Below are 24,651 nucleotides of genomic sequence, written 5' to 3'. Positions count from 1 at the left end.
TGCCATCAGGTTTCTAAATGGACAATGAACCTCACAATTGGTTTTTTTTTCACTCTTTGTGCACTACTTATTTAATTTAATTCTAAAACATATATTCCTTATTGTAATTTGTATTTATTTCTAAGTATTGCAATGTACTGCTGCTGGAAGAACAACAAATGTCATGATATATGCCAGTGATATTAAACTTGATTCTGATGGGGTGCTAAGATGGGGTTGTTGTGAAGTTGGTTTGTTAATGGGGCAATTAGAGTGTGACATTAGGAGTCACCAGTTTAATTAGTTCAGTACAACATCATGGACTAAAGGGCCCGTTCCTGTGCTGTACATTACTGAAGTAACAATTTTGATTCCACTACTGAATTGAGGGAGAGACATGCTCGGACACAGAAGGGCGAGACACAAACAGAAACACCAATGGTGATGAGGAAGCAAGCGTGCAGGAGATAGGTCAGCTGGTTGAGTCATGTCATAACAACAATGCACACGCAACGTCAGCAAAAGGTAAAGAAATGATTGTGGACTTTCGAAGAGATGTCAGGAGAACAGCAAGGATGTAATGTAGAGACTTTACAAAGCACTGGCAAGGCCTCATTTGGAGTATTGTGAGCAGTTCTGGGCCCTTTATCTTAGAAAGGATGTGCTGAAACTGGACAGCATTCAAAGGAGGTTCACAAAAATAATTCCAGGAATGAATATGAAGGGTCTGATGGCTCTGGACCTGTATGCATTGAAATTCAGAAGAATGAGGGGTGACCTCAATGAAACCAACCTATTGAATGGTGAAAGGCCTTGATAGAGTGGATGTGGAGGTGATGTTTCCTTTCATGGAAGAGTCCAAAACCAGAGGGCACAACCTCAGAATAGAGGGGTGTCCTTTTAGAACGGAGATGAGGATGAATTTCTTTAGCCAGTGAGCCATGAATCTGTGGAATTCTTTGATACAGGTAGCTGCGGAGGCCAAGTCTTTATGTACATTTAAGACAAAGTTTGATAGATTCCTGATTGGTCAGGGTAGGAAGGGATACAGGGAGAAGACAGGAGATTGGGGCTGAAAGGAAAAAAAGATCAGCCACGATGAAATGGCACAGCAGACTCCATGGAGCAAATGGCCTATTTCTACTTCTATAACTTATGGTTTTAAGGACACACACCTGTCCTCAAAGGGTTGGTGGGGGATAGGGTGAGCAGCCTCAAGTTCCTAGCTGTCAAATTCTTGGAGGATTGATTGTGGGTCCAGCAGAGACGCAGCCATGAAGAAGGTTCTCAGCACTTAACAGTTTCTGAGATGTTTCAAGGAGTTTCATTGAGGACGCTGACAAACTTCTACAAATATACAGTGGAAAACATTCTGAATGGTTGCACCACAGCCTCGTATGGGAGCTCCAATACACAAAGAAACAGGAGGCTACACAAAGTGGGGGACTCAGCCTATTCCATCAGAGGTACAGCTCTCTCACCATCAAGGACATCTACAGGAGTTGGTCCCAGGAAGACAACGATCATCACCAGGAACCTTATCATCAAGGCCATGCCCACTCCTCGATGCTGTCATTAGGCAAGAGGTACAGAAGCCTGGAGACCCACACTGGAAGATTCAACAACACCTCCTCCTTCCTACTGTCAGATTCTTAAACCCATCTGAAAAACAGCAAACTATAGTTTCCTCTTTCTCAATCTTATGTTAGTGTCCTTAATGTTTATTTTTGCACAGTTATGTATAAATTGTTAATTTTTGTTATGTTCATCTTCCCTCTTATAATATACTGGGCTGCTGCTGCAAACATCATATTTATACCTTCTGTATGTCTGCCTAATGAAGTTGAAAGCCTCACAGCATTGAAACAGGTCCTTCAGCTGGTCTACGCCAACCAATATTCCCATGTAAAGTAGGTCAGTCATATTGCCTTTTAAAAATTATTAATCATATCTGCCTCAAACACTTACTCTGGCAGCTTGTCCCATGGATCACCTTCTGTGTAAAAATAGTTGTCCCACAAGTTCCTACTAAATCTTTCTCCTCCCACTTGAAGCCCATGCTCTCTAGATCTCAATTTCTCAGTCCTATCTACACCCCCACTGATTTCAATACACCCTTCATTCTCCCAAGCTCAAGGAAAAAATGTCCGAACCTGCAAAACCTCTCCCTATAATTCAAAGCAAATTTATTATCAAAGTATATATATGTCACTATATGCAATCCTCAGCTTCAGTTTCTTCTGGGAATTCACAGTAAATACACAGAATCAATGAAGGACCACACCCTACAGGAGGAAAAACTACTAATATGCAGAAGACAACAAACTGTGCAAATACAAAAAGAAAAATAACAATAAAGAAATAAGCAATAAATATCAAGCACAAGAGATTAAGAGTCTTTGAAAGTGAGTCCACAGGTTGTGGGAAGATTTCAGTGGATGGGGCAAGTGAAGTTATCCACTCTGGTTCAAAAGCCTGATGGTTGAGGGGTAGTACCTGTTCCTGATCTGGTGGTGAGAGCTGAGGGTCCTGGACCTTCTTCCTGCTGGCAGCAGCAAGAGAGCATCTCCTGACGGTAGGGGTCCTTGATGATAGATGCTGCTTTCCTTTGACAGCACTCCATATAACGTGCTCAGTGGTGGGAAGGGTGATGGACTGGGCTGTATCCACTACTTCCTGTAGGCTTTTCCTTTCAAGGGCATTGGTGTTTCTATACCAGGCTGTGACGCAACCAGTCAATATATGCTCCACCACACATCTATAGACCTTTGTTAAAGTTTTAAATGATGTGCCAAATCTTCACAAACTTCTAAGAAAGTAGAGGTCCTGCCGTGCTTTCTTCATAATGGCACCTACATGCTGGACCAGAACAGATCCTCTGACATGTTAATTTGAAGTTGCTGACCCTCTCCATCTGATCCCCTGATGAGGACAGGCTTATGGTCCTCTGGTTACCACCTCCTGGTCAATAATAAACTCATTTGTTTGCTGACACTGAGTGAGAAGTTGTTGCTGTGGAACCACTCAGCCAGATTTTCAATCTCCCACCTATATGCTGATTCATCACCAGTTTTCATAAGGCCAACAACAATGGTGTCGTCAGCAAAATTAAATATGGCATTGGAGCTGTGTTAACCTCACAATCATAAGTATAAAGTGAGTAGAGCAGGGGGCTAAGCACACAGCCCTGTGGTGCACCTGTGCTGCTGGAGATTGTAGTCTGCAAGTGAGGACATCGAGGATCCAATTGCACAAGGAGGTATTGAGGCCCAGGTCTTGTAGCTTAGTGATTAGTTTTGAGGGGATGATAGCATTGAATGCCGAGCTGCAGTCAGAGAGTATCCTAATGTATGCACCTTCACTGCTCAGATGTTCCAGAGTTGAGTGAAGAGACAATGAAACGACATCTGATATTAATCTGTTGTGACAATAGACAAGCTAGAGCAGATCCAAGTCGCTCATCAGGCTGGAGCTGATATAATTCACCACCAGCCTCTCAAAAGCATTTTGTCACAACGGGTGTAGGTTCTATCATTGAGGCAGGTTACCACGTTCCTCTCTGCCACCGATACAAATGAAACATGCTTGAAGCGGGTGGCTAACTCAGACTGCAAAATCAAGAATTTAAAGATATCAGTGAACACTCCAACCAGTTGATCAGGATACGTCGATCAGGTACCCCAACCAGGCCAGATGCTTTCTGTGGGTTCACCCTCCTGAAGGATACTCTCATGTTAGCCCCAGAGACTGAAATCTCAGGATCACTGGGAGCTGTGGGAGTTCATGAAGGTGCCTCTGTGTTTTGAATGTCAAAACAAATATGAAAGGAAATAAGCTCATCTGGGAGTGAATAAACTCCTGTAATCACCCACGTCGCTTGGTTTCAACTTGTAGAAGCTGATAGCATTCAAGCCCTGCCACAGCTGTTGAGCATCCCTCAGTGATTCAGGTTTGGTCCAGAATTGCCACTTCGCATGTGAGATGGCTTTCCAGAGCTCGTACCTGGAACCCTGTATTACTTGGTCACCAGACCTGAATGTCACTGATCTGGCCCTCTGCAGATTGCACATCTAATGGCTCATCCAGCGATTCTGGTTGAGAAAGACTCAAATGATTTTGTGGGGACTCATTCATCTATGGCTGTTTTGATGTATTTGTTTAGCTCCTCTGATGAGTCCTTGAACACTGCCCAATCCATCGATCAAAGCAATCCGTAGCCAAGTGTCTCTGGCTCCCACGACCACCTCTTTGTTGCCCCCAGTTTTGGAGCCTTACTCTTTCCTCTGGCAGTATGCAGCTACGAGGAGGAGAGCCAAGTGATCAGATTTCCTGAAATTCGGTCTCGGCATGGAATGGTAAGCATTCCCAATCATAGTATAGCAGTGGTCAAGTATGTTGGGACCTCTAGTGCTGGAAGTGATATGTTGATAATCAGGCAGAAATGTTTTCAAGCAAACCTGACGGAAGTCCCCGACAATAATTTGAAAGGCATCGAGGTAGACTGTTTCTCGTTTGCTGATGATGATATTCAGTATTTGAAGTGCATGCTTAACATCACCCTTTGGTGGTACACAACTCTTGGTAAGAAAGACCTTTGACATTTAATCATTAGATGCTCCAGGTCAGGGTAACAAGAGTGTGACAAGACCACTGCGTTCAAGCACCACTGAACACAGACCCCCACTTTTTGCCTTCTCAAAATCAACAGTTTGGTCTATCCCGTTATCAAGAAGCCCTCAAGCCTTAACAACATATCCAGTACATCCGGTATGAGCCTTACCTCTGTGAAACAGATAACACAGCAATTCCTCATTTCCCTCTGATATAACAGCCTGCCCATAGTTCCTCGATCTTATTCTCCGGTGACTGTACATTTGCAAGCAAGTTGCTGGGTAAGGAAAGTTTATTACCCCAGTGTTTTAGCCTTTCAGTTGTGGCAATGTACCTTCATCTGCTTTAAGGTGCTATACCTGCATTTGAGAGTTTATTACACCGAATCCTTTATAAGATCGTGACATCACTAGCACACTAAGGCCATACAAACATATATTACTTAAAGGAAAGTTACAGACTGCAGATTGCAGTGAGAGTAGCTCAGAAGTTCTGTAAGCTGCCTGCAACACACTGCCACAGCTCACCAGCGCCATTTTGACACTACTCAGTCCCTCAAGTCCCAGCAGCATTTTCAAACCTCTTCTGCTTTCCTTCCAGTTTAATAGGAGGGTGACCAAAACTGAACACCATTCCAAATGCAGCCTCACCAACATCTTATACAACTGCAACATATTATCCCAATTTCTGTATTCAAAGCTCTGACTGATGGAGGCCAGCATCCCGAAGTCCTTTTTCACCACCTTGTCTTCCTGCAATGCCACTTTCAGGGAACCATGCACATACTCCCATGTCCCTCCCCAGGGACCCACCGCTCACTGGGAAAGTCCTACTCTCATTTGTCTTCCCAAACTCCAACACCTTGAACTTAACCAAATTAAATTCTCTTTGTCATTCCTCAGCCTACTGAGCAAATTCACTCTGTAAATCCTGATAACCATCTTCACTATCAACGACACCACCTTTTTTAGTGTCACCTGCCAACTTAATGTCCATCCCACGTACATTCTCCTTCAAATTACAGATGACAAACAGCAATGATATCTGAGATATACAAGAGGGCTGAGTTCTGTACCAGGAGGGGCTCAGACAAACACATACTTACCTCCTCCTCCACCTCCCGTTTCAATGGCCTTTTTGATCTTCTCCTGATCATCCCACCGCAGGTCTGACAGTCCGTCCACGTCAGTAGGTGACACCACCCGGGCTCGCTTCCAGAAGCAGGCGTAGTGATGCCAGTGCGGGACTTTTCCATCGAACATGGGCGACTGGAGGGGGGAGCAAGCACACAACAGGGAGTGAGATCATAGTAATCAGTGGGTACAGGGTTGCCAGTACCAAGAAGCAACAGTGACAACCTCCCACCAGCTAGGGGTGCACCATCCAGCACCAAGGGGCAACCAACTAGCCAGGAAGCCTGAGGTGGGGAAGCAGAGAGGAGGGCTGACGGAAGTAAAGAACACCTTTAATAATCTCAGACAACCCACAGCACCTTAGCCAAGGTGAAGATCCCACTGTAAAGTCAGACGGGTGGCCCAGCAAGATCACGGGCAGGAGGTTGTCAAGTTGGAGGAGGGGCTGGGTCACTGAGGGAGGAGCTCCCCTGTTTTTCCTCAAAAGATCAGTAACTCAGGGGTGTGGCTGGTAAAACTGCTGCTTCATGGTGCCAGAGACCAGAGTTTGATTCTGACCTCAGGTGCTGTCTGTCTAGAGTTGACACGTTCTCCTCCGTGGCCACGTGGGTGCTCCTGCTTCCACCCTTGTCCCAAAGGCGAACCACTCAGGTTTTTTGGTTACTATTAAACTGCCCCCAGTACGTAGGTCAGACTTATGCAATATGGAAACAGGCACTTCAGCCCAACTCAACCATGCTAACCAAGGTGCCTAATTAAGATAGACCCATTTGCCTGTGTTTGGCCCACATTCTCTAAACCTTTCCTCTCCATGAGTCAGTTTGAACTACTTATAATGTAGTTGTAGTCTCCTCTACCCCTTTCTCTGGCAGCCTGTCCACATGCCCACCATGCTGTGTGGGAAAAACTTCTCCATGAGTGGTAGAATTGATGGAACTGTGAGGAGAATGGGCAAGGAAATTCGAAGGGGACTGAGATTACTCTGCGGTCCAGCATTGACAATGTACTGAGTGGCCTTCTACCTCACAAAGAAATAAGAAAAATCATGCCATGCGATCCTCAACATTTGTGAGGCCATCCCATCTCAGTAGGAGTACGACACACGTCCAGCCTCGGTTGCTGGAGCTGTGGCCCCTGTGGGGGTTTGAAGATATAAACCACCTCCCACCCGCCATGTTTCATCTACAGGGACTGCATTTCCAGCAAGTACAGGTATTGAAACGGGCACCAGTTTTCCAGAATGATGGCAACGCATTCAGCTGCAGCAGCTTCTACGGGGTTTACAACAGGTGTGCTCCACTGTGGGCAGAGTGGTGCAGCACGCAGTATTCACTGGGCAGAACAATGGGCTCCGGGTCTGGACTGCATTCATATATATTTTTGTGATTGTATTTTATGGAAATCCTGTATGCACAAGGACTTGGCATCAAGCCGCAGTATTGCCTTCTCACAGCTGCCAGGGAGCCGGTGAGGCGCAGAGTCCAGGCTGGAGTCCCCCCAACCCCAATATTCACTCAGCAGAAAACAAGCTCCACTGTGATCATCTGTAGATTTCAGCAGCATCGAATGGTAGAGTTTGGTCCCTTTTATTGAGTGGCTGTATCTTTCTGTTTTATACGTGTGATGTGTGCTTTGTGTTGTGTGTGACTGTTGGTGCTGTGTTTTACACCTTGACCCTGGAGTAATGTCTCGTTTGGCTGCGTTCATGTATGGTTGAATAACAATTAAATTAAATTTAATTGAATTGAATTGAATTATTAATGAAAGACAGAAGAGGCTGCAAATGCTGGAATCTGGAGCAACACAACAAAATGGTGGAGAAACTCAGCAGGTCAGGCAGCATCTATGGAGAGAAAAATAGAGCTGATGTTTCAGTTCGAGACCCTTTATCTGGACTGAGAGAGAGAGGGGAGAGAGCCAGTATTAAGTGGTAAAGAGAAGGGGTGACTGGTGATGGGATCCTGTTGTAGATGCCAGAAGCTGCAGAGCATGTTACACTGGATATGAGGACTGGTGAGGAAGAAAGTCAGGACAGGGGAACCCTACCCCAGCCCTGACCGGAGAGGGAACAGGGCAAAGACAGAAATATGGGAAATAGAGAAGATTACTAATGATAACCTTGTGGCTAGATTCATTACAGCACAGCATCCTGAGAAATCAAATCATAGAAGGCTATGGACCTACACCATTACATGGGAACAGTACTGACGGGATAAAGAGCCTGTTTCTGTGCTAAATGACAACTATAAAGCTGCCCTTAACAAATCTGACAAAGGTTCTAAGGGAGTATTACACTGGAGTAATGGGGAATTACAGAGCCATGAGCGAGGAGTTGGCCAGATCTGATTGGAAAAGAACATTGGCAGGGATGACGGCAGAACAGCAATGGCTGGAATTTCTAGAAACAATTAGTAAAGTACAGGATATACAAATTCCAAAGAGGAAGTATCTTAAAGGCAAGTTGACGCAACCATACCTAACAAGTCGCAGCCAACATAAAAGCCAAAGGGAGGGCATATAATACAGCAAAATTCAGTGGGAAGTTAGAGGATTGGAAGGATTTTAGAAACCAACGGAAGGCAACTAAAGTAATAATTAAGTTAAAGATGGAGTAGGAAAATAAGCTACCCAATATTAAAAAGGATACCAAATGTTTCTTCAGATACATAAAGTGTGTAAGAGAGGCTAGAATGGATATCAGACCGTTGAAAACGATGCTAGAGAGGTAGTAATGGGGGAACAAGGAATATGTATTTTGCATCAGTCTTCACTGTGGAAAACACTAGCAGCACAGTGGAAGTTCCGGCATCGGGGTCATAAAGTGTGTTAAGTTACCCTGACTAGAAAGAAGGTCCTTAGCAAACTGAAAGGTCTGAAAGTAGATGAGTTATCCGGACCAGTTGGTATACACCCCAGAGTTGTGAAAGAGGTGGCTGAAGAGACTGTGGAGGCATTAGTAATGATCTTTGAAGAATCATTAGATTCTGGAATGGTTCCAGAAGACTGGAAAATTGCAAATGTCACTCCACTCTTCAAGAAGGGAGAGAGGCAGAAGAAACAATAGGCCAGTTAGTCTAAACTCAGTGGCTGGCAAGATTTTGGAGTTGATTATTAAGGTTGAGGTTTCAGAGTACTTGGAGGCACATGATACAATAGGCTGTAGTCACCATGGTTTTCTCAAGGGAAAATCTTGCCAGACAAATCTGTTGGAATTCTTGAAAAAATAACAAGCAGGGCAGACAGAGAAGAAATCAGTTGATGATGTGTACTTGGATTTTCAGAAGGCCTTTGACAAGGTGCCACACGAGGCTGCTTATCAAGCTATGAGCCCATGGTATTACAGGAGATTCTAGCATGGATAAAGCAGTGGCTGACTGGCAGAAGGCAAACAGTGTGAGTAAAAGGAGCCTTTTCTGGTTGGCTACTGGTGACTAGTGGTGTTCCACAGTGGTCTGTGTTGGGACTAATTCTTTATACATGTCAATAATTTGGGATGATAGAATTGATGGCTTTGTTGCAAAGTTTGCAGTTGAAACAAAGATAGATAGAGAGGCAGGTCGTCTTCAGGAAGTAGAGGGGCTACAAAAGGACTTAGATTAGGAGAATCGGCAAAGAAACGGCAGATGGAATAGTGTTGGAACGTGTATGGTTATGCACTTCCGTAGAAAAAAATGAAAGTGTTTGCTATTTTCTAAATGGAGAGAAACTACAAAAACTGAGGTACAAAGGGACTTGAGAGTCTTTGTGCAGGATTCCCTAAAGGTTAAATTAATTCATCCCAGTGGAGAAAGAGGGGAAGATAGACCGGTCGTACATTGGAACCACGTGGCCTATGAGGCATGTCCCACAGCACTAATAGCAGCACCTTAACACAGACAGCATGCTTGCCTTCATCGCTAAGGGACTAAAGGAAGTCATGGGGCAGTTGCAGAAAAATTTGGTTAGACTGTATGAAGTTTTGCATACACTTTAGCTGTTCCATTACAGGAAGGATGTGGGGACAGAAGAGATTCACCAGGATACTGCCTGTTAAAGGGTATCAGCTATAAGTTGATCAAAGTTGAGCTATTTTCTCTGCAGCAGTGGAGAAACGTGACAAAAGTTTACAAAATTATGAGCTGCCTAGATAAGGTAAATAGTTGGAATCATTTTCCACAGGGATATAATATCAAGTACTGGAGGGCATGCATTCACACACGGAGAGTGCTAGGTGCTTGGAATAAGTCGCCAGAGTTAGTGGTGCAAGCAGGTACAAGAGAGACATGAATATGCACTGAATGGAAGGATATGGATTGTGTGCAGGCAGAAGGGATTAAATTAATTTGGCATTGAGTTCGAAATAGACATTTGCAGACTGAATGGCTGTTATCTTGTGCTGTTCAGTGTCCTAATTGCCATGCTAACCCATCTCATCCGATCACAGATATCCGCTTTGTCCTGCCTGATGCTGCCTGACATTCTGAGCCATTCCAACACATTCTGGTGGGCTTGTAAACAGCCACCAGCCTGCTGGGCTGAATAGCTTCTTGTCATTGCAGGTTTCATGGTCTCACCACCCCCCCCCCCACCCACAGTGGTTGGCAGTGTGCCTTGGGGTTTAGGGTCAAACACCAGAGTAAAAAGCACTCTGTGCCAACTTAGTGTCCATTAAATCAATGAGAGATGCAGCAGATAGGTCCTTCAGCCCTCTGTGTCTGTGCTAGCCATTACCCACCCATTTACACTCACCTTTACATTAATTAATCTATTTATTCTCCAACCACCAGATTCCACCCTTCACCCACACAACAGAGGTAAACTACAGCAGCTAATTTACTCACTGACGTGCACTCCTTTGGGATGTGAGGGGAAGTAGAGCACCCGGGCAAATATAGAAAAAGTGGGGGGGAAAAGGAGGCGTGGAAAGATACAGTCCTGTTGCAGGCAAATGGGAATAGTGTAGATGGACAGAAACGGCGGCACGGATGTGGTGGTTTATTTCTGTACTGTTCACCTCTGTGGCGGTGCCGGTGGTCAGGACTGGTCCTGAGAGGCAGCGGCTCTACCCGCTGGTACTATTGACACCACTCCCAGCAACACTCGTCTGCCGGGGGAGGGGGTTAGAGAGGGGAGAGAGTGGGAAAAGTGGGTGTTTTTTAAATCCGCAACACTGCCATGCCGTTACTTTTCAGTAAATATTTGCATAATGCCCTCCTCCCCACGATTTAGCTCATTATGTACCTCTACAGATCGCGTGGTTAAATAAAAATAAATAAGGTTAAATCAACATTATCATTTTAAAATGCAATCAATGTAAGTTTAAACAAGAGAATCTGTACTGAATATTTGGATCTTTCCCCGCAGCCACTCTACTTCATCCAGCGATGATTTTCAAACGCCTACACTGTGGAGATTATAAATGTTTAAATCATGATCATCGTCACCAAAGTTAGAACTGGGGCAAAAAAGCACAGGAGGTGGGTTCCTTCACAATGGAAAAGGAGTTTTGTAACAGTAGTTCATGGGCATTGTACTGAAAATTTTCTACCAAAGTCGCTTTAGGATGGAACTATTTACAGGCTGTTAATAGGCCTGTTTTACATCATCACAATACAGCGAACCAAAACATATCTGGTTGGTGGGGTGAAAAGAAAAACTTGAACTCACAGAAGTGAATGAAAAAAAACAACGACCGTGCATCAATACAAAATTTTCCTATCTCGCCCTAGAAAAAAAAGCATGCACCATAGAATATCTCCAGTCGGCCCAAATCAGCACCACGAGGCCTGCGCGCTTGCAGCAGAGAAAAGCGAAACCAAGTTTCTCGCCGCTCCATTCATTGTAATGCGCCTTACCTGCACCATAATTGCGAGCCGCAGAGAGTCCTTTGCAATACTCTCCCCGCATTTTTTACAGGAGGCGCGTCCGCTCTTTGCATACTCAGCCCTGAAGAGCTTGTCCTCGGCCATGTCTCCGAGCAGGCAACTCCAATCGGAGGAGGCGACGCCGCCAGAAAGCGAGCACGCGCACCGGCGGTGATTGACAGGTAGCCCGGATTTCCCCCGCCCTGGTGACCGACTGAAATACACACTCCGTCCCTGCAAATACATCCCTTCACTAGTGTAGTGACCAGATGTGCACACAGATTTTCATCTAACTTATAAAGTTGTACCATAGCCTCCCTACTCTTGTATTCCGCAACAACACACACAAAATGCTGGTGGAACACAGCAGGCCAGGCAGCATCTACAGGGAGAAGCACTGTCGACCTGTCAGGACGAAGATGCTGCCTGACCTGCTGCGCTCCACCAGCATTTTGTGTGTGTTGTTTGAATTTCCAGCATCTGCAGATTTCCTCGTGTTTGCTCTTATATTCCACATCTTGTTTGCCTTATATATTCAGATATATAGCACAGAACAACATCAAGCTGCACTATGCAGCAACCCACCAATTTCGCCCCGAGCCTAATCATAGAACAATTTACAATGACCAATTAACTACTAACCAGTACATCTTTGGACTGGGAGAGGAAACCCACGCACAAGAACATAACAAACCGCTGTCTGTACTACTGCCTACTGAGATCGTTGGATGTGTACAGCGAGGTCCCTCTGTCTCCTTGTACTTTTCAGGGCTTTGCCATTCACTGAGTGTATCCTAAAATAAAAACAGAAAATGCTAGAAAGGTCAGACACCATCTGTGGAGAGATAAACCTTTCAGATCCAATGCCTTCATCAGGTGCCTCAGTGATAAAAGGTTATCATTGACGCATTGGCAGTTAGAAATAAATAAGTCAAGAGTAAAGCTAAGAGTCAAGACAGGGGCAGGTGGATTGATGGTTCCAGAGATGCATGAAAGTAAAGAGTCCCAGACATGAAGCGTTGATAGGTTCTCTCTCCCCAGACCTGTTGAGGTTTTCAACTTTGTCCCTTTTCATCTCAGATTTTGGACACTCCCATCATGTGTGCCCGACCATCTTTGGTCCCCCAGCAGTCACCTTGTCTTCCTCCTCCTGGGCAGACCCTCACCATCATGGCCGTCATACTCTCAGCCCAGTTCTGTGGGCTCTGAGCTGACCAATGTGGCTGATGTGGGAACTAGAGAATCATCCACAGATGGAGGCACCAGAGAATGCAGATGCTGGAACCTGCAGCAAACCACAACACACGATCTGCTGGAGGACCTCAGCAGGTCAAGCAGGGCTGCTGCGGGGTTCTGAACCAAAATGTCAACAATTCCTTTCCTCCTATGAATGTTTTCCTCCAGCAGATTGTATGTTCATCCGCAGACATAGTCAGTGGTGGTCTGTGTTATCTCCTGCCTTTGCTTCCAAGGGGCTTATGAGTTTTCCCACTCCACCAAGGCCTTGAGGTTCTCAACTCCATCCCACGCCCCTCCTCTTGTTTGGATATGGGTCCTGGATGCCCAGGAGTCAGTGTAAGTGTTGTGTTTCTTCAGCGACACTTTGAGCACATCTTTGAATCCTTTCCTGTGGCCATCTGGTAATATCTTACCACAACGCAGCTTGGAAAAGAGTGTCGGCAATCTGGAGTCAAGCATGCAAGTGAAGTGGCCTGCCCAAAGCTGCAGATGGGTATAGCTGGAGGCATTGGTCTTGGAGAGGATGCTGACATTGTTTTGCCTATCCTTCCAGAGAATTTCAGAGGATTTCATAGTGATGGTACTGGGGCAACCTCTCCATGGCCTTGAGGTCATCCAGGTGTCTAAGCATGTAAGAACACTTGCACACTTTGAGAATGCAAGAAAATCAGAATCCATATCAGGTTTATCAAACTGACTTAGATCATGCCGCAGTAGTGTAGCAATTAGCACAACATATTACAGCTTGGCACTTTGGAGTTCTGAGTTTAATACTGATGTCAGCAGTAAGGAGTCTGTGAGTCCTCCCAGTGGAATGTGTGGGTTTCCTCTGGGTCCTCTGATTTCATCCCACAGTCCAAAGATGTACCAGTAGGGTAATTGGTCATTGTAAATAGTTCCTTGATTAGGCAAGGTTTGGATGGGGGTTTGGCTCAGAGGACTAGAAGGACCCATTCCACACTCTATCACAATAAATAAATAAATAAACAGTAAATAAATAATGATGTGAAACTTATTCTGCAGCAGAAGTACAGACTAAAGTCACAAAATTACTACAAATCACATAAATTAATAAATAATACAAAAAAGGGATAGTGCAGTAGTATTCATGGGTTCGTAGACCATTCAGAAATCTGGTGGCAAAGGAGAAGATGATGCTGTCTCCAAACAAAAAACAGTTCATCCCAGCGCATTTTAAATCATAGTTGAGGACTTCAATCAGGTTTGTTTGAAGAAAACCCAGCCCAATTATCATCAGCATATATCCCCTAGCCCCAGAGGCCCAGAGGTCCCAACACACTAGACTACTGTTATACTAAGATGAAGAACACCTACTGTTGCACGCCCAGACTGCATTTCAGGATATCTGATCACTTGGCTGTCCTTCTCCTACCTGCATACAGACAGAGGGTAAAGAGCAAAGCTCCAGAGATAACGACAGCAAAGAGGTCAATGCAGGAGGCAGGGGAGTGGCTACGGGATTGCTTCAAGTCCGAGAACTCAGTCACGTTCAAGGCTTCATCTATGAATCTGAATGAATACACCATAGTTATCATGGGCTTTATTAAAACAATTGTCCCCACAAAATAATTCAGTCATCCCCAACCAGAAGCCCTGAATGTTCCATGAAATCTGCAACATATCAAGGGCCAGATCAAAGGCATACAAGTCCAGTGACCAAGAAAATTACAAGAGATCCCCATACGATCTCTGGAAAGCCTACTCACAGGCGGAGTGAAAATTCAGGGCCAAACTTGAATCAACAAAGGATCTCCACAGATGTGGCAGGTTGTGAATACTATCACCTCCTAAAAAGTGACCAAAATAAAGGAGTTAACAGGGCTTCACTTCCAGATAAGCTCAATGCCTACAATGCTCACTTTGACAGTCAAGACATGGAGGAACCATCACAAACTCACCACGATCCTGTGATTTCAGTTTCTGTTGCTGACGTGCAAGTGACCTTCAGGAGGGTGACCCCATGAAGAGCATCCAGCTCATGGGGTACCTTGTCAAGTACTAAAGACCTATGCTGACCAACTGGCTGGAGAGTTCACTGAGATCTTTAACCTCTTGCTTTAACAGTTTGAGACAGCCACATGCCTCACATACACTGATGCCTGAGCAGAAAGTTGCAGACTGTGTCGTGTACTGTTCTTCTCGATCTTCTAATATACAGAAACAAACTACAAAAAATTCAGAGTGGATCATGTAAGAACACATTTATTATTTTACTTGCGAGGGAAGTTCTGTCTCCAGATCAGTGTCTGAAAAGAGCTTCGATCTTATGCCAAAAACAAAGCACTTTTATACTTTTACAGTGAACAGTAATTATGTTGCTCCATTCCATAACAGTCCTCCATTATCTTGTTCTGACATTTATTCTTTAGAATCTGTTTACCTCTATTGTCAAAACATTCCCTCCCCCACCATAAAACACATCTCCTGTCATATAAAAAACACACAGCTTCCTATCATGAAACACACCCAGACTTGTAAGCCTCCCATCCAAACTAGAATGCACCTCGGGATTTCATAGGTTCCATTTCCTCACAATACAAACGTTACAGATTCATAAAGTCTTCAGTGTTGCAATAGTATTTCCATACCTGCCTCAGTCACTATTGTCCCTAGCAGTGACGAAGTGTTTTGAGAAGTTGTTGATGATACATATCAACTCCTGCCTGAGAAGCAACTTGGATCCATTCCATTCTGCCTACCAGAGCAACAGATCCACAGCATCTCATTGGCTCTTCACTCAAACCTCAGTGAAGATGCATACATCAGTATGCTCTTCATTGACTACAGATCGGCATTCAATACTATCATCCCCTCAGAACTAATCAATAAGCTTCAAGACCCTGGCCTCAATACCTCCTTGTGCAATAGGATCCTCAATTTCCTCACTTGCAGACACCATCCACATCAGATTGGCAACAACATCTCTTCCACAATCCCCATCAGCACAGGTGTACCACAAGGCTGTGTGCTTCGCCCCTGCTCTACTCCCTTTATACTTATTATACTTATGATTGCAAGGCTAAGCACAGCTCCAAATCCATATTTGTTTGCTGATGACACCACTGTTGTTGGCCGAATCAAAGGTAGTGACACATCAGCATACATCTTTTGCACATTGGTTGAACACCTGTTGATGTGGTCTTTCATTGATTCTCATATGGCTATTAATTATTGAGCATGCCCAAAAGAAAATGAATCACAGGGTTGTATGCTTAGGCACCTGGATTACCTCAAGACCTCAAGGAGAGGTCGCACCAGTACCATCACTATGAAATCCTCTGAAATTCTCTGGAAGGATAGGCAAAACAATGTCAGCATCCTCTCCAAGACCAATGCCTCCAGCTATACCCATGACATATACAGTATGTACTTTGATTATAAATTTACTTTAAACTTTGAAGAAGCTTTTTTTTCCTGAATTGTTGTATGTGTCTTCAGGGTCCTGATTGTGGTAATGAGAAAAGGGTATGTCCTGGAACATGAGAGTCCTTAGTGCCACTTCTTGAAGCTCTTGAAGATGTCCTCAATAGTTTGGAGGGTTAGGCGGTAGCGGACCTGGCTACAACCCTCTGCAGCCTCTTGCAATCCTGTGCAGTGGAGCCTCAAAACCAGGCAATAATGGAACAAGTCAGAATGATGTCCAACAGTAAGGAGAGCAGGACCAGGCCACTTTCCCTACAAACCTGCCTCACCATTCAATATCATCATGGATGGTCTGCCTCAGACCTCAACTGCTTTAAAAGTCAGAGTAATATACGAAATATTATATGTTATAGAAGAGTTATACAATACATCAGTATCAAGTCACCTCAATATGAGGTGGAATTCCAGTCAGCTGAAACTTGCCCAGTAAGTTGTTATCTTTAGTCTGGCTCTCTGACCCTCAAATACAGAGAGAAATATATTTGCTGCTATACCAAAGAATCAAAGAGTAATTTTGTTCATATCTTTCTAAACCTCCCCTTTCCTCTACTGAACCAGAAACCTCAAACCTCAATTCTGTTTATCTAACTCCTCTTCAAATCCTCTTTAAATCATTTTGAGAATTCTCTAGATTCACGTCCCTCTATGACAAGAAAAACGTACCCCCTTCACTTTAAACTTTAAATGCACGCCCTCTAGCATTAGACATGTCCATGCTGTGGAAAAAAATACTAGCTGTTCATTCATACCACTCATTGCTTTACGAATTTCTATCATGTCTCCTCTCAGCCTCCGCTGCTGCTCCAGAGAAAAAAATACAGGTTTATTTAACTCCTTATTTCTCACACCATCTAGTCCAGGCATCATCCCCATGAACCCGTTCCACAGTATCTCCAAAGTCTCCAGTAAAGTGGACATGGCTACCAGGATACACTCATGTCCAGTCTCCCTCACTCCACCCTCTGTAAAGGAGCTATCAGTGTCCTCGCTCAGACCAGGCCCTGTTCCCCTTCACTCCTCAGCTCTTGTCACATACCAGCTCCCAAATAAGCAATGCTTCAATTTTAAAAGTCTTGTCGTTATTGTCAAAAGGTCCTGTGGTCTCTTCCCTTCCTAACTCTGGATCCCCTCAAGCCTGTAATCCCCTATGCTGCTCCTTGCCCTGTTATGGAACTGAGATTATTAAGCCAAAAAGAGTGCAAAAATGATTTATGAGGATGTTGCCAGGACAGGAGGGAGAGGATGGGCAGGCTAGACCTTTATTCACTGGAGAATAGGAGAATGAGGAATGATCTTATAGAGGTGTATCAAACCATGAAGGGCAGCGACCGGGCGATGCACACAGGAAGGGAATCGAGAGCTAGAGAGCATACGTTAAAGATGGAAGGGGAAAGATTTAGAGGAATAATTTCTTCGTACAGAGGAGGGTGGGTACATGGAAGGAGCTGTCAGAGGAAGTGGTAGAATCATCATGCTTAAAGGACATTTGCTAAGGTATATGGTAGGAATAGTTTACAGCTGGGGTTCCTAACCTAGCGTTGAAGGACACCCTGGTTAGTAATAGGGGTTCATGGCATTAAAAAGGTTTAGAGGGATATTGGTCAAACACAGGCAAATGGTATCAGCATAGATGGACATTCTGCTCAGCATGAGCTCACTTGCCAGCTGTGTTATGAATTAAATCACTCCATTGTTGACAGCTGTGCCTTATAATGCCTGCAATCGAAGCTCTGAAATTCCCTTGCTAAATTTTCCCTCCCCTACCTGTGCCCTCCTTTAAGATGTTTTCAGGAACCCAGCAGTTTGAATCATATCTAATACCAGATGATTCAGTGGCACAGACATGGGTTCATTCCTGACCTAGGGTGTTGTCTGTGTGGAGTTTGCACATTCTCCCTGTGAATGTTCCAATATCCCAAGGACAGGCAGCTCAGTAGGCTAACTACTCACTATAAATTGCCCTTAGTGTTTAGATGATAGAGTTGGAAGGAGCTGAGACGAATTTGGAGAGAATAAAATGGGGATCAGTTTAATAGATGATTGATGGTCAGCAGAAACGCAGTGGGCTGTTTCACCTATATGTGAATCCAATGTCTCGTGTGTTAAACATGCCATATTTAAGACCATAATCCTATTCAGTAAGGCACAGGCTATTTGGCCCATCAAATCTGCTCCACCTTTCTATCATGGCTGATTTATTATCCCTCTCAACCCCATTCTCTTGCCTTCTCCCTATAACCTTTGATGTCATTACTAATCAAGAACCCATCAGCTTCCACTTTAAATATTCCCAAAGACTTGGCCTCCACAGCCCTCTGTGCCATGGAATTCCACAGATTCACCACCCTCTGGCTAAAGAAATTCCTTCCCAGCTCTCTTCTATAGGGGCATCCTATTCTGAGGCTGCACTCTCTCGTCCTAGACTCCCTCACTGTAGCAAACATCCTCTCCACATTCACTCTGTCTAGGTCTTTCAATATTCAATAGGTTTCAATGAAATCTCCTTCCCCCTCTCATCCTTCTAAGTACAGGCTCATCAAGCACATCACTTAACATATGCTAACCTTTTTATTCCTGGGCATACAGCTGACGTTTCAAGCAGAGAGCCTTCCTCAGGACTGGAGAAAAAAAGATGAGGATTCAGAGTTAGAAGATGCCCTGACCCCATCCACCTGCCACCCCACCAGGGATAGGGTTCCTCTTGTCCTCACCTACCACCCACCAGCCTACACATTCAGCACATAATTCTCCGTGACTTCCGCCATCTCCATTGGGATCCCACTGCCAAGCACATTTTCCTTCCCCTTCCCACTTTCTGCTTCCCATGACCTCCCTGTCCAATTGTCCCTCCCCCGATCTCCCTCCTGGCACTTACCCTTGCAAGTGCTAGACCTGCTCCTACACCTCCTCCCTCACTACCATTCAGGGCCCCAAACATTGTTCAATGTGAAGCTACAGCAAGTCTGTTGGGTCCGGTGGTCCCAGAGTGGCCTCCTGTACATCGGCGAAACCTGACATAGATTGGGAGACCACATCACCAAGCATCTACACTCTGCCTGCCAAATAAAGTGGGACCTCCCAGTGGCCACCCATTTAAATTCCACTTCCCATTCCTATTCCAACATGTCAGTCCATGGCCTCCTCTACCGTCACGATGAGGCCACACTCAGGTTGGAGGAACAACACCTTATATTCCATCTGGGTAATCTCCTACCTGATGACATGAACATTGATTTCTCGAACTTTTGGTAATGCTCCCCCACCATCCCTCTCTAACCTTATCTCCTTACCTGCCCATCACCTCCCTCTGGTGCTCCTCCCTCTTCCCTTTCTTCCTTGGCCTTCTGCTCTCTCCTGTCAGATTCCCCCTTTCTCCAGCCCTGTATCTCTTTCACCGATCAACTTCTCAGTTCCTTACTTCAACCCTCACCCCCCACCCGAATTTCATCTATCACGTTGTGGTTCTTCCTCCTCTCCCCCATTTTTAACTCTGTCTCCTCATCTTTATATCTCCAGTCCTGCCAAAGGGTCTCAGCCCAAAATGTCAACTATACTTTTTTCCATAGATGCTGCCTGACTTGTTGAGTTCCTCCAGCATTTTGTGTGTTGCTTGGATTTCCAGCATCTGCAGATTTGCTCTTGTTTGTGGTTGGACTGACTTTAACATATTTTATCATGTGCCTCAAGTATCCCAATAATGGACTCCAGTATCTTCCCAACTACTGAAGTCAGGCTAACTGACCTATAATTTCCTGTTGTTTGCTTCCATACTGTTTCAAAGTATGGAGAGACATTTGCAATTTTCCAGTCCTCCGGAACTTTTCCAGCAACTAATTATTCTTGAAAAATGACTGCTATTACCTCCACAGTCTCTTCAGCTACCTCTTTCAGAACCCTGGGGTGTAGTCCATCTGGACCAGTTGACTTATCTAAGAGGAACAGACAGAGTGGACAGCCAGCGCCTCTTCCCCAGGGCACCACTGCTCAGTACAAGAGGACGTGGCTTTAAGGTAAGGGGAGAGAAGTTCAAGGGTGATATTAGGGGAAGATTTTTCACTCAGAGAGTGGTTGGTGCGTGGAATGCACTGCCTGAGTCAGTGGTGGAGGCAGATACACTAGTGAAGTTTAAGAGACTACTAGACAAGTATATGGAGGAATTTAAGGTGGGGGGTTATATGTGAGGCAGGGTTTGAGGGTCAGCACAACATTGTGGGCTGAAGGGCCTGTAATGTGCTGTACTATTCTATTCTATTCTAACTTCAGATCTTTCAGCTTCCCAAGCACCTTCTCCTTGGTAATAGCAACTATACTAACTTCTACTCTCAGACACCGCCAAATCGATGAAATGTATATAATCTTGAGGTTCCAGTGTTCGTCACTGCTGCAAATGAATGCGCAGCCAGCAAATGTGCATGTCGGCCAGTTCTCATTTGTTTCTAGTAAGCTGAATTGGACTTAAAGGGTGTGCTGCATATCAACAAAACAGCAGCAAAAATAATCACAAGAGATTGTACAGATGTTGGAAATCTAGAGCAACAAAAACAAAATGATGGAGGAACTCAGCAGGTCAAGCTGCATCTATCGGAGCGCATAAATAGTCGAAGTTTCAAGCAGAGATCGTACATCAGGACAGGAAAAGAAGAGAAAGATTCCAGAATAATAAGGTGGGGAGAGGGGAAGAAGGATAGCTGGAAGGTGAAAGGTGGAGCCAGGTGGGTAGGAAAGGAAAAGGGCTGTAGAGGAAGGAACCTGATAGGAGAGGAGAGTGGACCATAGGAAAATGTGAAGGATGTGGGGTACCAGGTAAGATGATAGGCGGGTAAGGAGAAGAGGTAAAAGAGGGCAGAGTGTGGAAATGAAGAAGAGAAAACGGGGAGGTGGAAAAAAGTTACCAAAAGTTGAAATAATCATTATTCATGCCATCAGGTAGGAGACTACCCAGATGGATTATGAGGTGTTGCTCCTCCAACCTAAAAGTGGCCTCATCAAGGCAGAAGAGGAGGCCACGGACTGACATGTTGAAATGAAAATGGGAATTGGAATTAAATTGTTTGGCCAGGGGGAAATCCTACTTTTTTCAATTGGACCAAAGGCGTTCGACAAAGCGATCCTCCAAATTACATCAAGTCTCACCAATGTAGAGGAGGCTGCATCGGGAGCACCAGGCACAGTGACAAAACAAGCTCATAGGTGAACTGTTGCTTCACATGGAAGGACTGTTTAGGATCCTGAATAGAGGTGAAGGGGGAATGAATGGGCAGGAGAAGTCCTTCCTCTGCTTGCAAGGTTAAGTGCCAGGAGGGAGGGGGAAATGAATGGACAAGGCATTCCCTGCAGAGAGTGGAGAGTTTGTGGAGGTAAAGATGTGTTTGGTGGTCAGGGCCCGTTGAAGATACTGGAAAGTTCAGGGAACGATGTGCTGGATGCAGAGGCTCACGGGGTGGTAGGTGAGGACAAGAGGAACTCTATCCATGCAAAGTGGTGGGTTGATTGGGTGAGCGTGAATATCCTGGAAATGGGGGGGGGGGGATGTGGATGAGGGCAGCTACAATTATGGAGCAAAAATAATCACTATTTTAGGTGTCACTTTTTTTTATTTATTTATCAGGGCACAATGCAAAATAGGCCTTTCCAGCCCTTCAAGCCATACCACCCAACAATCTCTCAATTTTCAATCCTAACCTAATCACAGGAAAATTTACAATGACTAATTAACCCACCCACCAGTATGTTTTTGGACTGTGGATGGAAACCAGAGCACCCAGAGGAAACCCAGAGGGTCATAGGGGGAACAGATAAACTCCTTATAGACAGCAGAAGGAATTGAACCTGGGTCGCCTGTACTGTGAAGCATTGTGCTAACCACCATGCTACTGTGTTGCCCTTCCTCCATGGCACTTTTAATAACAACTTGTCTTCGTATACTGCCTTTAACAATATAATAAATATTATAATGTGGTAAAACTTCGCTGTCATCCAAACTTAACACCAGCTACAACTGTATCAGAGAGGCCTCGAAGGAGGTGTGTAGTCTAACAGCAAGCGATAGTCTTTTCTTGTGATCACAAGAGTCTGTAGGACATTGTTAACATGGAACGTTGCAAGTCTGATTCACTGATTAGTTGGTGGACGGGTGAGGGAGCTGCATGGCCTTGGTCGTAGCAAGGGCTCGGCATCGAGCCACAGTGTTGCCCGCTCATAGCCACCCAGGACAGGCGTTGGAGTCAGCGCGCTCCAGTGGTGTGCCAGAGGCAATGTGGCAAGGCAGCCAAGCTGCAGTCAATGCCGCCACCCACCAGTGTTCATTCAGCAGAAGACAAGCCATATTGTGTCCGACTGCAGGCTGCTGAACTCAGGGTGTTGGACAATTTTTTCTGTGTTATGGTATTTTACTGCAATGTCCTTACTATCTTATATACACTATATGTGTCTTGTGTTATGTATGATTGTTGGTACTTTATTTTGCACCTTGGCGCTGAAGTAATGTTAATTTGTTTGGCTACATTCATGGATATTCATGTATGGTCAAATGACAATTTAAACTTAAATAACAAACTATGAACTGGAGTTACTTCAGCTGGGAAAGTGGGCCAAGGAATGGCAAATGAACACCAAGTCAGAGAAATGCAATGTGGTAGATTTGGTAAGTTAGACAATGACAGGGCTCTGGAGAGTGTTGAAGGACAGAGCAACCAGGAAGTACAAGTACATGGTTCCCTGAAAGTGGTAACACTGGTAGATAGCATGGTGAAAAAGGCTTTTAGTACACTGACCTTCATCACTCACAGCACTTGTTATGTTTTTTAACTCTAAAAACTAATTGGGGAAAAAAAACACAGGAGCCTAGGAGAATGTGTCTACTTCATTTTTACTTTACTGAGGCGCATACCTATGATGTGATGCCATAATGACATATTATGTGGGGTCCCAGTTATGCCTGCCTTTTTGTTGGCTTTGTGGAACAGTCCATGTTCCAAGTCTATACCGGTATCCATCCCCCTCTTTTCCTTCGCTACATTGACAACTGCATTGGCGCTGCCTCCTGCACGCATGCTGAGCTCGTCAACTTCATTAACTTTGCCTCCAACTTTCACCCTGCCTTCAAATTTACCCGGTCCATTTCCGACCCCTCTCACCCCTTTCTTGATCTTTCTGTCTCCATCTCTGGAGACGGCCTATCTACTGATATCTACTATAAGCCTACAGACTCTCACAGCTACCTGGACTATTTCCTCTTCCCACCCTGTCTCTTGCAAAAAGGCTATCCCCTTCTCACAATTCCTCCGTCTCCGCCGCATCTGCTCTCAGGATGAGGCTTTTCTTTCCAGGACGAAGGAGATGTCTTCCTTTTTTAAACAAAGGGGCTTCCCTTCGTCCACCATCAACTCTGCTCTCAAACGCATCTCTCCCATTTCCCGCACATCTGCCCTCACCCCATCCACCCGCCACCCCACTCGGGATAGGATTCCCCTTGTCCTTACCTACCACCCCACCAGCCTCCAGGTCCAACGTATAATTCTCCATAACTTCCACCACCAACAGGATCCCACTATCAAACACATTTTTCCCTCCCCCCCCCCCCCCACTTTCTGCTTTTCGCAGGGATCGCTCCCTATGCAACTCCCTTGTCCAATCGTCCCCCCCCCATCCCTTCCCACCGATCTCCCTCCTGGCACTTATCCTTGTAAACGGAACAAGTGCTACACCTGCCCTTACACTTCCTCCCTCACCATCATTCAGGGCCCCAGACAGTCCTTCCAGGTAAGGTGACACTTCACCTGTGAGTCGGCTGGTATGGTATACTGCGTCCGGTGCTCCCGGTGTGGCCTTTTATATATTGGTGAGACCCGACGCAGACTGGGAGACCGTTTCGCTGAACACCTATGCTCTGTCCGCCAGAGAAAGCAGGATCTCCCAGTGGCCACACATTTTAATTCCACGTCCCATTCCCATTCTGATATGTCTATCCATGGCCTCCTCTATTGTCAAAATGAATCCAAGCTCAGGTTGGAGGAACAACACCTTATATACCGGCTGGGTAGCCTCCAACCTGATGGCATGAACATTGACTTCTCTAACTTCCGTTAATGCCCCTCCTCCCCTTCTTACCCCATCCCTGACATATTTAGTTGTTTGCCTGTTCTCCATCTCCCTCTGGTGCTCCCCAACCTTTCTTTCTCCTGAGGCCTCCCGTCCCATGATCCTTTCCCTTCCCCAGCTCTGTTTCACTTTCACCAATCACCTTTCCAGCTCTTAGCTTCATCTCACCCCCTCCTGTCTTCTCCCCCTCCCCTCACTACCTTCAAATCTCTTACTATCTCTCCTTTCGGTTAGTCCTGACGAAGGGTCTCTGCCCGAAACGTCGACAGCACTTCTCCCTATAGATGCTGCCTGGCCTGCTG

The 24,651-nt window shown here is 45.2% G+C and overlaps 1 protein-coding gene across 1 annotated transcript in view; it reads right to left on the bottom strand.

Moving 5' to 3' along the window:
- Nucleotides 1–11,725, bottom strand: part of parp1 (poly (ADP-ribose) polymerase 1) — a 56,331-nt gene extending 44,606 nt beyond the window's left edge. The window contains exons 1-2 of the mRNA XM_059982718.1: nt 11,558–11,725; nt 5,696–5,858 (exon numbers count right to left, since the gene is read on the bottom strand). Of these exons, the coding sequence (XP_059838701.1) occupies nt 5,696–5,858; nt 11,558–11,671 (277 nt within the window). The 5' untranslated portion in view covers nt 11,672–11,725. The remainder of the gene's footprint in view (nt 1–5,695; nt 5,859–11,557) is intronic.
- Between the last annotated feature and the right edge of the window lie 12,926 nt (nt 11,726–24,651).

This window comes from Hypanus sabinus, chromosome 10 (assembly GCF_030144855.1).
Source record: "Hypanus sabinus isolate sHypSab1 chromosome 10, sHypSab1.hap1, whole genome shotgun sequence".
Classification (NCBI taxonomy): Eukaryota; Metazoa; Chordata; class Chondrichthyes; order Myliobatiformes; family Dasyatidae; genus Hypanus; species Hypanus sabinus.
This window is presented reverse-complemented; position numbering and strand designations above follow the sequence as displayed.